The following is a 16,539-nucleotide window of genomic DNA, read 5'->3' as shown; positions in this document are numbered from 1 at the left end:
GGTTGCATGCGCTAGCAAGATAAAGATCTGTGTAATCTAGGAAGCACTTCTGAGTTCTGTCTTCACAGGACCATCTCCAAAGTTGCCTCTTAGAGGTAGGTGAGGACATGTTTTACTCTTAAGAAGTTCAGCAGAACAACACCAATTTTCCAACACTCAATTCAATAGACATCATTTCTGATGAGTGCTCCTGGCAAGTATGAGACTCCACTTTAACTGAGCAACTATTTGTTTTCCTATCTAAAACTCTTCCTATCTTCCTCTGAGCATATAATAACCATAATAAAGAAATCAGACATAGATACTAAAATAAAATACCGATTTCAAGAATTCATACTTTCAATATTCTTTTTTAATCTGTTTCTTATCCTATTTAAGCTATTGTGTACTGTACATATTAAGCAATGAGGTACTGTGAAAAAAATTAATAGCTGATGATGCTATTTGGATTGCACACGTTGCAAGGAAGAGGTATTCTTACAACTCAAATCTTCATTTGCTTTCTCATAAATCTTGCCGCACTGTCAAAAAGTTCCTAGAGCAGAGAAACGCAAGAGTGCCGTGACTTCCCTATCAAGCCAGCAATATAATAAGCATAAAACAAAGTGTTGGGTTTGTGCAGAAGCATTATGTTTTTCCAATTGCCAAAACCTTAAATGATCGTGTGATTCTCATTTCAAGACTGATACTAGAAACACTGTTAAGCCCATACCGTTTTCTACTACTACTACTACTACTGTGTTGTAGTGCTAACACTTCAAAGTCTTATAAGACTCAGTGAGTATCAGTGTTGCTTTCACGGTTTTGCTCCTTCAGAACGCTAGAGGAAGAAAATTTTTACATGGATGAAAAAGGAGGTATAAGACAATCTAAAAGAAATATTATTTTTAAAACTAATTCTCTCTTTCACAGCAACTGTTCCTCTTTCTTACTACCAGTAGTGTGTTAACATCGTCTGTACTGGAGCTTACCTCAGAGCTGCTTGGGATTTCTGATCCTGAAGTTGAAATAGTTTCACACAAAGGTCCATTGCATTCTTCCCCTAAGGAACATTGAAAGAAAGATTCACATAAATACATTTCTTATTTTAAAATATGATTGTATCTGAAAATGAAGTGAACCTTGAAGGCATGGAACTATGAACAAGCAAAAGCAAAAGATGGAAAATAACACTCAGCTACATAAAATCTTCAAGAATGGATCTTTGAAGGGAAAAAAACAATGCGAGACACAATATACTCAGTCTGTACTACCTTGCAGTCACAGAAACACATTTTTAAATGTGACAAACAAAAATCTGTCAGCATCACCTATTTGATAAGATAAAACTCTTTCTTGTCTCAAATGTCTGATAGGTGACTGTCTACGAGAGTCTCACAACTGGAGCTTTGCTGCCTCAGTTATGAAAGTTCAATTTTCTCTGGGGTTGCTTGCTAGAAATTGAATTAATTTTCTGTTGCTAAGGGATTAATGGTGCATAACCTCAAGATTGCCCACATAATGGAGATATGATGACAGGATCAAGAATAGTAATATCAACTTAAATTACCAAGCTACTTGTTGTTTAAAAAGAAAAAAAAAAAAAAACAAAAAAACACCTTCACTTTAACAACAGTACTGAACTCCGACATAACTTACCCACAAATATAGTCAGTCCACCAAGGACGCTGTTACTTAAATGTTAACATTATAGGGAAAAATCACACTGAATATCTTCAGACCCCTAAACGATACTGAGACATTTGCTGGGTTTGTGGCGCTGAACCTGCTCTGTCAACAATTCCCTCTGGAGAGCAATTCAGAGCCCAGAAGCTAGGCTCCTGCTCCAAAAAGTTTTTGTAAACAGCCACCTCTCTGCTGATTAGACAGACGGTCCAAGTCTCCTAAATCAGGCATCTAAATAACTCCACCACCAATGGAAAAGGATAAGCAGTTTTGAAAACAGCTCATCACAATCTAGAGCAGGCATCTACTAAAGTTGCCTTTTTCTTCAAAAAAAAAAGGATTCATCATACTCCTTTCTTCATCAAACAGCAAGGGAGCATTGATGGGTATAGGTTAGACTGGACAGACTGACTAGCACAGCTTAGACTGGACCACTGTCAGATAACTATGGCTAGATTACTCCTAGCAATAAAACCAACCTACTCTTTTTTTTTTTTTTTTTTTTTTTTTTGTAACCTGCAAATATTTGATGTCAAAATTGCATCCAGGCAGGACATAAACTGTTTTTTCTAAAATCTGTAATAAACTACTTAGACAAAAGAAAAAAACTAGAGGAAACAAAATGCTCTCAAGCTGTGCCTAAGTTGACTTACAGAAAATGGTCTCCGTAATTTATAACTGCACATACGATGTGATGAGAAACTGGGCAATAGTATTTAATGGTATATAACATATAATGAAGTTTCTGAATGCTAAGACATTCAAAGCTGTTGCATGCTATTTTGCTAAAGCAAACTATGCTTGCAAAATCTGTATTAGTTGATATAATCTGAACACTGAAGTTTTATTGATGCACTTGTAGAGGGATGTTTGCATATGCTGATACAAGTTGGGAAACCAGCGTTAAGCCATCTCTAAAAAGCTAGCGTGGAAGTAAATAATTTGGGATCATTCTGCCTACCCAAATATATCATAAATGCTACAGGGACTACACTGTAAGACAGACCGCCAAACACAGAAAAGGTTTACAGGAACAGCTTCAGCATAGAACTGAATTCACTTCACCTCCCAACACAGCACAAGCGTTCAACATGTATGAGAAACAAATGGCACAAAATGGGAGAATATTATAGTAAGAACACAGAAATCTTGACTCAAAAAAAACCAACTAGCAAAATATTCAGATTAACTTACTTGAGGCACTGCTTCTGCAAGAATACTCCTAAGCAGAGGGTCTACCTTCATACAGGGCTGGCTCTAAGCACATGCAAACGTGGCAGCTGCCCAGGACAGCGGACCGCTGCCTGATGAAAGAAAGGGATCATCACCACCACGCTCTGCTGCCTGCTCTGCCTGCAGCCCGGGGAAGCAGGCGGCTGCGGCAGCTTTGGCTGCAGGTAGCAAGCCCAGGAGCAGAAAGCCCAAGCATTTGGTCACACAGCCCTCCATGGCAGTAGCAGCCTGGCCTTGTCCCTGGAGCAGTCACACTCAATCTGCCTGTGCTGCTGAGAGGACTTGAACTGATCCCATGGCCTACAGCAGCAGCCTTGCTGTTTGTTTTTTCTGGATTATCCTTTCTGCAGTTGTGAAAGTTTTACCTCAGGGACAAGCAGGATTCAGAATTCTGTATTTTAAATGCTCTCCCAGTACCATAGCTGGTTCCTTATGGAACTTGTGAAGGGAAATCCTCTTGGTGTCTCTGATCCAGGGGAATAAAACTGAATAACCCTAGTGCAGCACGCAAGAAGGCAAAAAGAGAATGCAAAACATGTATTAACTGAGAAGTACAAGATACTTAATATGCTCACTCCTTGAAAAACACATAAACAGGTTCCCAAGGGCTGTAAGAAATGCATGTCCAAGTCATGTAGGAAGGTATAAAGGAGCCGCAACCCAGAACTGCAACAAGCACCGGGAATGGAGATGCCCAATTAGTTCTTAACCAAGAGAGCTGCCCACAGAGAGCTAAAAATTGCCTTGTAAATCACATTGCAAAAAGCTCAGCTCATATGTGATATCAATGACTCATATAAACTTAAGTCTGATTTCCAAGAGGCTCTCAGCAGGCAAAAAAAAAAAAAAAAAAAAAAAAAGGACAGAGGACACACACAAAAGGGAAGAAGGCGTAACGCCGGTTAGTACAATACCTTCTGACCGCAATGGCTTGAACTTGGTGAGAATCGCAATGTCATCTTTAAAAGGAAAAAACACTTCAGTAAGAACCAGAAGTAAAATCCACTTTTATCATGAACCCATTTAACAATTCTCCTCTACCCTTTACTCTACGGCCACCATATCCAAACAGAAGAGCAAGCCCTGGAAACAAGAGACTGCGGCCGAGACAGAAAGCACGGAGCAGGTTCCGCTTGAAACACCAACATTCACTTTCTTGTCCAGGCACCTTATTCAGCAACACAAACCAGGATGCCACTTTCCCGTATCAGCAGCAGGGGGGCCAATAATAGTTTCTGCTAGCCAAGAAAATGCCTTTCAAATTCTTCAAGAAATTACAACTTTGTATCTAAAGATGGAGTAAAACAATAATATTCTGACAAAACCATCATATTTAAGGGCACGGCCTTGTTCTTCGACACTTCATGCTCTACTGTATGTAAAGAGATCTAGAAATACCAGCACACCAAGGAGAACGAATGAGGACACCTACTAAACATAAGTGGCCCTTCAAGACAAAATCCATTTGTACAAATTGCAGTCACTCCTTGCAAATTTTTTGTTCAAAATTAGTCCCAGAACCACACTATGACTATCAGAACCCATTAAAATTGTTTCAAACGTATATAATTTTAATATTTATCCAAATCATTGGCCTTTCGTGGGCATGCACGTATCCCATCTGAAAGCAATACCTCTTTCTCAATGTAACCATTGTCTCCAACAGCCTTATAGTTCTGCACACAGCTATTTGTAACTCCTTAAACACGCGTGTCTTAGGAGTTTGTACATTATTGGAAATAAGTGAGCTTCTCATGGCCTATAATTTTGCAGTATTAACATATGCTTTCCCAAACTACGCCCTACCGCAGGGCAACCTACGTATAAACTTTCGGTATGCCGCTCCTAAGAATTACAGACCGTTTCTATTTCAATTACAAACCCAGATGATCAGACCAACAGTAATCCAAAACAGCTCACAGAAATCAACATTCAGAACTGAAGACTGGAGAACATAATCAAGATTGATTTCGCCTCTTAAAATATAAGTAGTTTACCCCACAAAAAAAAGGTACTTTTATTAGCTCAATCTTATGATTCCTGTAACAAGCATGGAAAATGGCTCTCGTGTAATGAAACGATTAGTCATTCTACAATAGTTTAACTTTGTTCACAGAGCCTTTCTTTTTCTACGTTGCAAAACTGACGTTTTAGGAAAAAATAAAAGGAATTTAATTCCACATCTGGATCTACTGGTTAAAAGAAGTGGTTTCATATGATTACTATTTCAGGAATCAAAAAGTCATCCTTCAAAACCTTCCTATTCATTCCATGATGAAACACAAAAACCCTTAGCGGTCTAGATGCCAACATGCTCACAGTTTTTCAAAGATGCTACTGTAGCTGCAATTTACAGAATTGGCACGCGAGCTATTCAAGGACGACTGGCCATCATGTACTTAAAACCAGACAAATGGATGGGAGACCGCATGCATGACCTATTTACCCTTTATACGACAGTATGACACAAAGTAGAAAATTCTCTTTGATGACTACAATGGTAACACAGGCTTTATAAAATTAAAAATTAAAGTCACCTGCAAGAAAACAAGCAGCTGAAAATAAATTCTGTTTATTTTGACAAGCGCTGTTTAATTTAATTTATAAAACCTCATAAAACACAAATAAGTGTATTCAGCGCTGTCGCAAAAAAGTAAGGATGCTGTTATAAATCAAGGTCTCCTGTACCCTCCTATTTTCTGACAGCTGGGGCGAGGTAAGCAGCACGGCTCACTGATGCCACAGGACTAGCGATGCATCCCTCCGCACCAAAAATGAGCTGCACGTTCTCCAGAAGTGCACCCCTCACAGGCCACGTCCTGGTCACAACAGCTGTGCCTCAACTAGGAAAATAAAAGGTCCAGGACTGCTCACTCAACTTAATTATTAGTGCACTTTGTGGAATGGCTTTTGGCTTCTAGCACTCTCCCCGACAGAGCAGAAACACACCCTGGAGGACACCACACGCCAAGATATGGTCTTTGGAGAAGTCTGCCCTGCTTGGGGAAGAAGGGAGTTCAGCTGTATGGATGTGGCTGGACTGTGCTACTTGCCCTCTAGGCCAATGAAAAATTCTTGGCTTTTTTAATTACTAGCACAGGCACAGCCTGGGATGCTGTAGCATCTTTAACAGTACCCAACAGCAATTTCCCTGGAAGATGATGATCTATGTCACTTCAGCATCCTTAGGTAAGCTGTGGTCTGCTGGGAGATGGGAAGGAAAAAAAGCTTGGCCGATGCTGCTGTACTCAAGATACAGCGGGGCACAGAGCAGCTGGTGTGTCGATGCTGCAGTCTGGCACAGTTCAGAGCAACTCTGCGTCAGAAAACTGAGCAAGAGAAGGCATTTCAGTTCTTCAACTTCTCTCAACTTCTGTCACCCTGATTCACCTGCTCTTGACAGGTGTCTTTCCACCAGTAAAAGTGTTAACATATTAGGTGCTTCTAAAGCCCAGTGGCAGCTGAATAGACAGTTTTAGGGATCAAAATTTTCATTTTGCTACTAAAACTAGAACATCATCTGCACTTTCACACCTAAGACCTCTGACAGAGCTATTCCAAAGGCGAAGTTGGAGCCAGGATTCTCAGGCAGGTGCTGACAAACTGTTCATTGTTTAGCAGCAGTAAGACAGTATAACTACTGGTACTGCTATTACTTTCAGCATTCTTTCCAAAATACTGCTTCCATTTATTTCCACAATTTTCTTAGACATAGTAACAGCATCCCTTTCAGTCAACAAAACCAAGTAGGTAAAAACAACTTGCAGACCTGTCATACTGTCCTGCGTATGTCTGATGCCTTCGGCATATCAGTTTACACACGTACATATCCCTAGAGCAAATTTTTGATGGTCTGGGTAAAATAAATCAAAAAAAAAAAAAGTTTACATTGCAGTTGTTATGAGGTAGCTATTTTGCACTACATAGAAACTTCTTAATATTCATTCTCACCAAGCAATGAAAGAAGATTTTATTCCTAGATGTCTTGAAGTTACCATCTTATTATTCAATAACTTGGCCTGCCTGACAGAAAAGAGAATTCAATTTAAAACATGACTATTTATACTAAATCAATGCACTATTTACGGTACTGCGTCCTTTGCTCCCAAAAGATCACCATGGAATTCCTGCTGTAGTGGGATCTATGTGGACTGACTTCCATCTTTGATAAGGAGTCTGATTCCACACTGAGTCACTAACAAAAATGCATACTGAACAAAGATCTCTCCAGAATAAGGTCACTCGTTCCAAGTAAGCTGTTGTGCTTCCGTATCTAAGAAAAACACGGCTTTAAAATGACTTCTTAACTAAATTTATGCACATATTGACCATACCCTCCCAGAGCTGGACAACTGAGGGGCCTAGGGGAACTAAGGACCCACCCAGTATGCTGGCTCCTGAGCAAGTAAAATAAGTGTTATTACTTCACCTGGCATCATCTAAAGAGTAATAACTGCACTGCTGAACCAAAGATTCCATCTCAAAATTATGCTTGAAGTGGTGGTTTATGCATACTCAAGAGCTGTTCCTAAAAATTTAAAACTATGCCTTAACAATGAAAACATTAAATTCTCAGTAAATCCAAGAAAATTTATTGGGAACATTTTAAAAGAACTTTATGATTCCTTTTTTAAAAAAAAAAAAAAAAAGATTGCATTCAAGTATAGTCTACTTCACGGACATCTTAATTTTCAGCATGTGTTTTATTATTGAACAAGCGATTCCAGAGAACAGGTATTTATCAACACAGAAAGCAAAAGAAAAAATAACAGCGTTTTACATAGGCATAAATATACAGAAGAGAAATCTGTTCCTAACAATAAGAAAATCTCATTTAGTATTTGGAAAAGACATGAAGTCCACAGTTCTAATCTCTAGTATAGTAAAAGGGTATTTTAAATCAGAACTGAAGTTTACCCTCAGCTGCCTTCCTTTTAAAGAACCATAAAACCTCCCTTTTGATTAAAAGGCTCTGGGTTAAAAAAAAAGTTGTGTAAATCTGTTTTTAGCAAAAAAACCACAAGCATAGTGTTGCAACACAGAACTTGCATGGCATTTTAATGCGGTTAAGGCAATAACCATTACCGTATTGTATGTACCAGCATAGACAAGACTTAAAGCATCTGTGAGCACTGAAGTTAGCACTTATACCTTTTAGGTATCATCATTTTGCAGAATGACACATGTAAATTGATTAATAGGTTGAAATGCAATTAAAAAAAGAAAGCCCGGACCAGTGAGAGCTGGATAAAGTCAGGTATTTTTAAATTGTGTAGCATTTAGATGCATGTTAGTAAGGGAAACAGAACGACAAATAAACCTCAGAAGAGCAGAGTGGTAAAACACCAGACTGCAGAAGTCCCGACAACTCCTGAAGCACTACAGCTGTGCTTGTTTGCACTTAAGACTATTTATATGCGCAGGGCCAGATGTCATCAGCACTATCTGACTGCAGAGGCAAACTAACAGCTCAGGCAATGGCCTTGCACATATATGAAAGTGCCGGGTGCACTCACATCTCCTTCAAGAAAAGATGAAGAAAGGGGAGCGGTGGTATTGCTTTTCATCACAGCCCGAGGGAGTCACAAGGACTTCAAAAAGTGTTAGGCATAGACCTGCTTTCCCAGTGTTCCCAGAGGCACACTTAAAATCTTATAGCATTATTCATTAATGCATTTCTCCAACTTCCACTGGAATCACCGATGTAACCCTGAAGCAACACAGTCTCTGGTATCTGCCGTCATTTGCAATACACAAGTTTTCAACAGTAGCGGAGGGGCAGCGGAGGGCCCAACCTACTGTTCATTCTACGGACGCACAGCATATTCCCATCTTTGTGTGAGAGATCTTCTATAGATACTGTAAGAGAAAAGCGATACGTGAACAGGGAACTAAAGATAGGGAAATAGTGAAAAGGGTGGGGATAAGTTTAGCGTAAACTAGGAACATACGACTTGTACGTTTATTAAGAAAGTGAAAAGCAATATATAAAAAACTACATCTCAAATTTACTATCCTCTGGCAGTATTCCTCAGTTTCATGCTACCTGGACATTTAACTTCAGACGGCCAAGTTCATCTGCAATTTTTTGTTCCTTCTGGTCCTCATGCTCTACCTAGTTCAATGCTATTTTGGTTATGCTTCCAATGAAATGTGTCACTGAGAATTCTGCTACTGTATTCCCCAGGACAAGTACTGCATTTTCTCATATTAAACAACATAAAAATATACCAGTATAGAAAGACTTTTTATAAACAAATCCCAATTATTTTTTTTTCTGAAGTATGAGTTTGCAAGACATAACATTTTCTGTCCAAATTACTTTAAAGATGACAGAATAACTGCAAGTCATATACTGACCCCAAAGAGAAACAGTTCCTATCAATCAAGAAAATGAGGAGGGCAATGGACCATGGCTTCCCATCACTTACAGTCATTTATGTAAGCACCAGTCGATTAAAAGGACTGAAGTACCCAAAGGCATCCAACTTGCCAATGGCCTCAAAACCACGTCTGCTAGTCATTACTCCTTAGCATGGTATATTTTGAGCACACTTGAAGTTGTGCAAACATAGGCTCTCTGATTTCCTACCTGATAGTTAAGAAAACCTCTTTGAATAACAAACCACAAGGCCCTTTCTAATTTAGGGCTAGCACAGAAAATTAAAGGCCAGCCATCTGCATCACGAGCCCTACCCACATGGCTCGCTGGGGTTCTGCTATCTTGCCAAAGGCCTCAAATTTCACATTTACCCTTGGGAACCTGCTAAGGAAGACAAGGGGATCACTTGGGATTTCCAGTTATAAGACTGCACTTCACCCAAAGATACTCTCACTTCCTAAAAAACAGCATTTGGAACTTCACTACCTCTACTGGTCCTCACTGAGAACCAGCGGAGAATGGCTCTGACCGTACCAAAAGATCCAGACAAACCAATAAGACGAAATAATGAGGTGCTTATATCATACTGTTGTGTGTGAGTGATCCATGTGCGCTGGAAAAAAAGTCTGATTTGAAGCCTAGAATGAAGTCTTTTAACACAAGTAACATCAAATGTTGGCCTATTCTTAATTGATTCTTAATGGCCAGATCTGTAACAGACTACTATACTAAAAATGAAAAAAAAAAAAAAAAAAAAAAAAGTCATTGATCCCATAACCCTTTAATCTACAGGATCTAATGAAAATTCCAGATTACAACTGTGCAAACAGGACCTAAAACAATTTCTCTCCTCATTTCTTGGGCACCAGACACAACTAAAGCAGAAACCCTACATTAGCAGAAACCAATGATGAAAACAGGGGCTGAAGAGACTGGAGGCAGGCCTACAATGTGTGAGAATACATGCTAGTTCTGCCATGATGCAGTGTGAAAAGTGTGATCCAAATTTACACGTGGATGTATTCTGAGTACACAGAAACAGATTCAGAAGCCTTTATTGGATTACTGCAATATAAGTATTGCAGGTATGGAATTAAGGTGTTCTCTCAGTTGTTCTGGAGAGCTTCACTGACACAGAGATTTTCACATTATATCCCTTAGCCTAGCAGATAGGCGAGTTAAGAATTGTGTTACGTTACATTAAGAGAGGTAATTAGTGCTTACAACGCATGTCAGCACAGTTGCACAAGACATGAAGTTTCCAGCACGGGTTCAGGCGTCCTGCCTTATGCTGCGCCTTTTTATCGTCAGCAGCCAAGCAGCCTGCTAGCATGCCTCTTCTTGGCACGCATCAGACTAAAGCAATGACCACCACAGGTTTAACAGCTGTAGGTTCTTGCAAGAGGCCCTTCAAACAAAAACACACGTCTCTCTAGTAAAATCCAAGTAACCAAGTCCCAACCTAGAATCAACTCCTCCCCCACACAATGTTTAATCTATAAATAATTTCTGACATATTATTCAGCTTCCTGCAGATAGCTGACACCTCAGAATCCTTCCATAACTGTGTTATAATTGCAAGAACTATCCCTAGCAACACGACACAAGGATCTTCCTTCCCCTTCCTGCACTTATACACGTGCACGTGTGAAAAGCTACTACCAAATATAATGAAATTACTGCTAGATAATGAGGCACAACCTGGCAACTATGCTGCCCTTCAGGTCAACCCCCAGAAAACAATAAAACACTGGCGGAAAAGTTCACTGTATTATTACCTTGCCGCTTAACATCTGACACAGCAACTCTCACCACATTTTTACACTACCTATAGCTTCTTAATTACACGTTTATATTATGTGACTGTACTTCTCCACGTGTATATAAAACTCATTAATTAGTTTACAGATACTAAATATGAAGACAATGGTGTTTGGTTTTCTGTTTTGGTTGGTTGGTTGGTTTTTTTTACAAAATATCTGCCAACAGTTCTCGACATAATTTTAAAAGCACATTTTCAGTAGTTCCCTTATATCTTATCCTAGTTTTTCCTTGCATCATAGTAATTATTAATCATTTGTACATAAATGTTAAAGTGCCCTTCCATTTCATGATACAGTTATCTCATTTCTGTACAGACTTTTCCAGAATGCAAAAACTCACATTTCAACACAGCTTTCAGTTCTCTACACGTGCTGCTAATGCACCTGTTAAATAAAAGCTTGAAAAGCAAAGTAACTTTGAATTTTGTTTGTAAGTTGAGAAGAATTACTTAAAAAAACCTTCCAGGGTGTGACACCATACTTAAGGCACAATTTCATTGACCAGCAGCAAAGACTGGAAACTTTCCAGCTGTAGTTCTACTTTCAAAATTTTGAATTTTAGTCAGATCCAAAGCGAAATTTCTATTTGAAAAAAAAAAAAAAAAGATAGTCAAACCCCTATGCACTGGAAACCTGTGGACCATTAGTCCTATAAACACCTCAGAATGGGACACCATACCAGACAGTACCTTAGCTGGAACCTGCCTGGGAGGGAAACATGGAGAGAACATCTCTCTGCCTCACATTGCAGTTGGGTTTCAGTTGCTTCCTTAGCATTTATTTGGCATTCCCAGCCCAGAACCTCTGCCCCCAGCTGGAACCAAGCCCTTCCTCCAGGAACCCGTCCAAGGGAGAAAGAGCTGCAGAGCATTTTCTTCCATTTTCTCAGCAAAAAGGTGAACTGCAGACCCCTTTTTTAGATAGAGGCTAAACTACGTTTACCTGCAATGGGCAGCACAGTCACTCAGTTCTTTACCTGAGGGAATTCAGCTGTATTTCCCAGCTCTCTGAAGCATGGCTTAAACTTCCCACATAATTGCCACTGGGTTAAGAAGGCATGCGAGAGATGCTTAATCCCTCCTGTGGAGCTGCTCTGCTTTGCCACTCACCAGGCTGCAGAGAGAGGGTATAAAAGTGACTTTAACCTCATATGCAGGGTCCTCATCTAAAAGAAAAGTGCTATACGTCTCAGTCACCAGTCCAAGGGCAATTTTTTTTTTTTTTTTAAACTAACACAATCTCTGGATAAAATCCATATTTAACAGCTGTGGTGGAATGGGCTTGACATTTTCATTTTCTCATTAAAAGCACCACAGCATGTACACAAAAAAATATATAAGGCGATATTATGCAAGTTGTTGGGATCAGTTCCCAAAAGCAGGCTTTCCTACTACAAACCAGAGTTTTCCGTTAAAAGGAGGTTTACCTTCCGACAACCAACCTGCATTTACACTGTGCCCCCGCAGTGACGCACCGCAGCCAGTAAAGAAATTCCACTCAGGAACTACCCGTTGGTTGGTCTAAGGGAGTATTTTCTCTCCTGCCTTTTATATTCTGAACTGTGTCTAAATTTCTCGGAGCTTTTATTTTATTACCTAGTAATAATCTTTAAAAAAAGCTTTCACCTAGTAATAATCTTTAAAAAAAGCTTTCACATTAACAAACCCTCTGCTTTGGCCCTGTGGGAACATGATATCCCATTCAGCGTTTCCACAAATAGATCAGAAATTACTACATACATTGCTCCAGCAAATAGAGACAGATGTAGTTTTGAACAGAGGCCTGTACTTTACGTTACAAGTATGAATCATAATAATTCTGATTAAATAAATGAAGTATCATTCTATTAAACGACAGCAGTATTTGGCCCTGAATGCTGAGGCATTCTGAGAAGGCGACACACTGGCACAAGCACCATTTGCAAGTCACGCCATTGGCTTTTCCCGATGTTTTGCTGCCTTTCTCAGAAGGAACACGAGCAAGATGACAACCAACCTAAGAAAGTGTTTGAACTTAGATCAGTCTTAGAGCATTTTGAGTTCAAACCAGACTCCTGGAAGTTTTGAAAAAGGAACCATGCATATAAAGGCAGCATATTTCAAATCGCGTCATGGAGCCAATTCAGAGTTTCCAGAAGATCCACAGTCTTGGGGATATATCCCACAACACAGCTACTGTAGCACTAACATTTCATGCGGGAAAAAAAAATGCTGAAAGATAGCATAGACATAAAGAAATATTCCTAACAACATACTGTGGTCTTCTTCCTCTGATACCTACATTCCGCTTTTGCAAGTTCACTTTTCTTAGTTTTTAATATTTGAGATAAATGCCACACATCTTCCAACAGAAAGCAAAATCACGCACATGAAAATGGAAGTTATTACCTCACACGGGTGTAATTCAACAGGAAGCCAGAAAGCCTCCTTCAAGGTGGCTTTTGGCACACGGTCTCTAAACACAGACTCTGCAAGCTAAACTTTCTGCTGCTGGTAAGTAGTTTTTCACCCGCACAACCTGTTCCTCAGCATTCAAGTTTGATGAAATGCAGTAGTAAACCAGAATTAAATATACATGTACTATCCAAATATAATCAGATCTTTAAGGAAAATGAGTAGCAGATGCTTTTTCTTCTGCCTTGTTCCTATTGACTCCCATAGACCCTGCTTGTGCACGTCAGACATCTATAGCCTGGAGCCTCCTTAAGAGGCTATCTGTTCCTTAAAAGCACAAAGCAGATGTTTAGATCTAGGAGAAGTCCCAACGGCAATATATACATACTGTTAACTTTTCTAAACAATAATTTAAAGAAGATTTTATTTTTTTTACCCCTGAGAGATTTTTGGACAACAAATTAACATAAACTTTAAGAAGTCTACTCACTTTACCCCAAATTCAATTTGTTTCTGTTTCAGAAAAGCGTTTGATTAAAAAAAAAGAATTGGTGTAGGATTTTGTATGGACAGTTATGTGCTACTGTATGGTAAATCCTACTAAATCATCCTCATTCACTGAAACCCCTCAAATCTCCTTATATTCAATGTTTATGAGTACAAAAAAACCCACAAAACGCTCATGGGAAAACTGAATGTTGCAGAATTAAGTTACAAACCTGGCTTCCAACATCATTCCCTAAATGGTTATTGCGTATTTTTGTAAATATTTTTCAGTCTCAAGAACAACCACTGGTTAGAGCAGCTCAGTCCTAAGCACTTTTCATTGCTCACAGGCAGCGGGACGGGCAATGACTCAGGCCTCCCCACAAGACTTTGGAAATGCATTGCTGGCCAAGAGGCTGTAACACCCATCTGCTCCGGTTCCCGAGCAAGCCTGCCAGCTCCACCGGGCCTTCACAGAGAGGGCAAATGTTTGTCTGACGCTTGCTGCGGACACCTGCCTCGCCACAGCTGGACACCGCTCCTTGCTGTCACTGTAAGCAGCTTCTTTTGGATAATTTTCACAGCCATTACCTGCTGTCGCATCTCTCTGAAACAAGACTGTCAAATATTTCGAAAATCATGATTTTACACTAGTGCTTGAGGTGTTTAAAATGGCATTATATGTTTTTCTGAAAGAAAGAGTGTAGTCAAGCTGTGAGGGAAAACATACAACCCAAGCAGCCAACCCAGAAACTCTTAGTGGTTCTTTCCTGCTTTAAGATCTTCACTTCTAGGACTGATGGCAAAGCATGAAGAAATTTTTCTAGGTCAGCATTTTTCGTTTGGTTTTAAGTATCTTAGAATCCATCTGAAAATATCAACATACTGTCTCACATCTGACTGTTGATTCATGTTGCCAGGTGAGGTACTGATAAATACACACTTAGCATTTCGTCACGTTATTTTACAAAATCATACTATTACCACATTTATTATAAGTAATTACATTACACGCTGACACGAATTGGAAACTGTAACCTGGTTATTGCAAAAAAGCAAGGCCCCAACACAAACCCACCGGCCGCGCTGCAGCTGGTGCCGAGGCCCCGGGCACCGGCGCACCTGGGTGGGAGCGAGGGGCTGCTCCCACCTTCCGATGCGGGGTGACCGGGTCTGCTCTGACCCTTCTCCTCATGGCCATCGCAGCCCCTCTGGGAGACCTCCGCCTGAAGCTCACCTGAGCCTGAAGGCTCACCTCAACCTTGAGGCCAGCTGGTGCTTCGCGAAAGGCTAAAAGTTTGCTGTTAGGCCAAGGCAACTTTTGCATTTGAAGGGTGTTTGAAAATAAAAATTAAGAGCTATCTCTAGTATTGGTTCAGAGCAGCGTGCTGATGCAGGAACCGTTCTGTTCAAGGTTTATTTAGGGTTAATGAAGACTTAATGAAACTGCGCTCGGGCTCATGCAAACGTGCTTGCTGTTTGCTGTTTTCAGGGGAAGCCGGAGGATGAAAGACAGACTCGGGAGGCGGCAGGAGTCCTCCGGGATCAGCCCCAACCCCCGACGCCCGCCTGCAGAGGCCCGGGGCGGATCGGGACCCCCCGCCGCCCTCCGGCTCTGCCTCCCACCCGCGACGCTTCCACGGGCTCCGAGTCACCGCCGGGCAGGAAGCCCCGGCCGCGCCCGTCCCCGCAGCACCCTCCTCACAGGGGGAGGCGGAACAAAGCACCGATCCCCCCCCCCGCCCCCGCGCCATCCCCGTCGTCTCCTACCATCCGCAGACAGAGCCATCTCGATAAGGGTCTCATTCCCTTTCTTCCCCAAGCGATTCATGGCGGCCGCCTTTTCTCTCCCTCCTAGCCCGCGGCGGGGAAATACCTCCGGGGAACGGATGGGAGAAGAGGGGGTGAGTCAGGGGCTGGGTGGCCGCCCCATACATGCGCACTGTCCGCAGAGGCGGAGCGGGGAGAGGGGGGGACCGGAGGAGGGAGGGGAAACCGCGGGCCATCCCCGGTCGGGCGCGGTTCCCGCCCGGGCCCCGGGCGGGAACCGCGCCCGCCCGGGGGTGGCTCGTTCCCCGGGGAGAAGGTCCTTGCCTCTGTAAAATCTGCATTAAACCCTTTGCTTTTCCGCTACGTAGAGAGAAATGACAGAAGACGAACTGGGAAAACATCCAAAATGTGACTATTGATTATCTCTCGAGCGTTTGCTCCTTGAGTGGCATTTCGTAAAAGCAACCCCTTTGATTTCTTCGTTTAGATACAGCAACGGGTTTGTCCTTTTTGCCTGTCTGCGTCTTTTATAGTAGTTGATCTTTCGTGAGAGAAGAGGGGAAAGAAAGTGGGGTACAGTAATATTCCCTGCCTGGGTCCGTGTCGTGGTTTAAAGCTGGCTGGCCACTAAGTCCCACGCAGGCCCCAGCTCGCTCCCCCCGCAGTGGGATGGGGGGGAGAATCTGAAGAGTAAAATTGAGAAAACTAGGGTGTTAATATAAACACAGTTTAATAATTTTTTTTTAAAATAAGAAAAAAAAACAGGAAAAAAAAAAAAACAACAAAC

At 41.2% G+C, this 16,539-nt stretch overlaps 1 protein-coding gene across 4 annotated transcripts in view; it reads right to left on the bottom strand.

The window, feature by feature from the left end:
- Nucleotides 1–15,942, bottom strand: part of ANO5 (anoctamin 5) — a 61,027-nt gene extending 45,085 nt beyond the window's left edge. For 2 of the 4 annotated variants that reach the window (XM_087743149.1, XM_087743170.1), the window contains exons 1-3: nt 15,753–15,942; nt 3,813–3,857; nt 972–1,042 (exon numbers count right to left, since the gene is read on the bottom strand). In XM_087743149.1, the coding sequence (XP_087599275.1) occupies nt 972–1,042; nt 3,813–3,857; nt 15,753–15,813 (177 nt within the window). In that variant the 5' untranslated portion in view covers nt 15,814–15,942. The remainder of the gene's footprint in view (nt 1–971; nt 1,043–3,812; nt 3,858–15,752) is intronic. The other 2 variants (XM_087743160.1, XM_087743181.1) reach the window with 2 other exon arrangements.
- Nucleotides 15,943–16,539: the final 597 nt, after the last annotated feature.

This window comes from Nipponia nippon, unplaced genomic scaffold (assembly GCF_047370975.1).
Source record: "Nipponia nippon isolate SJK-2023a ecotype South Korea unplaced genomic scaffold, ASM4737097v1 scaffold_10, whole genome shotgun sequence".
NCBI classification, from domain to species: domain Eukaryota; kingdom Metazoa; phylum Chordata; class Aves; order Pelecaniformes; family Threskiornithidae; genus Nipponia; species Nipponia nippon.
This window is presented reverse-complemented; position numbering and strand designations above follow the sequence as displayed.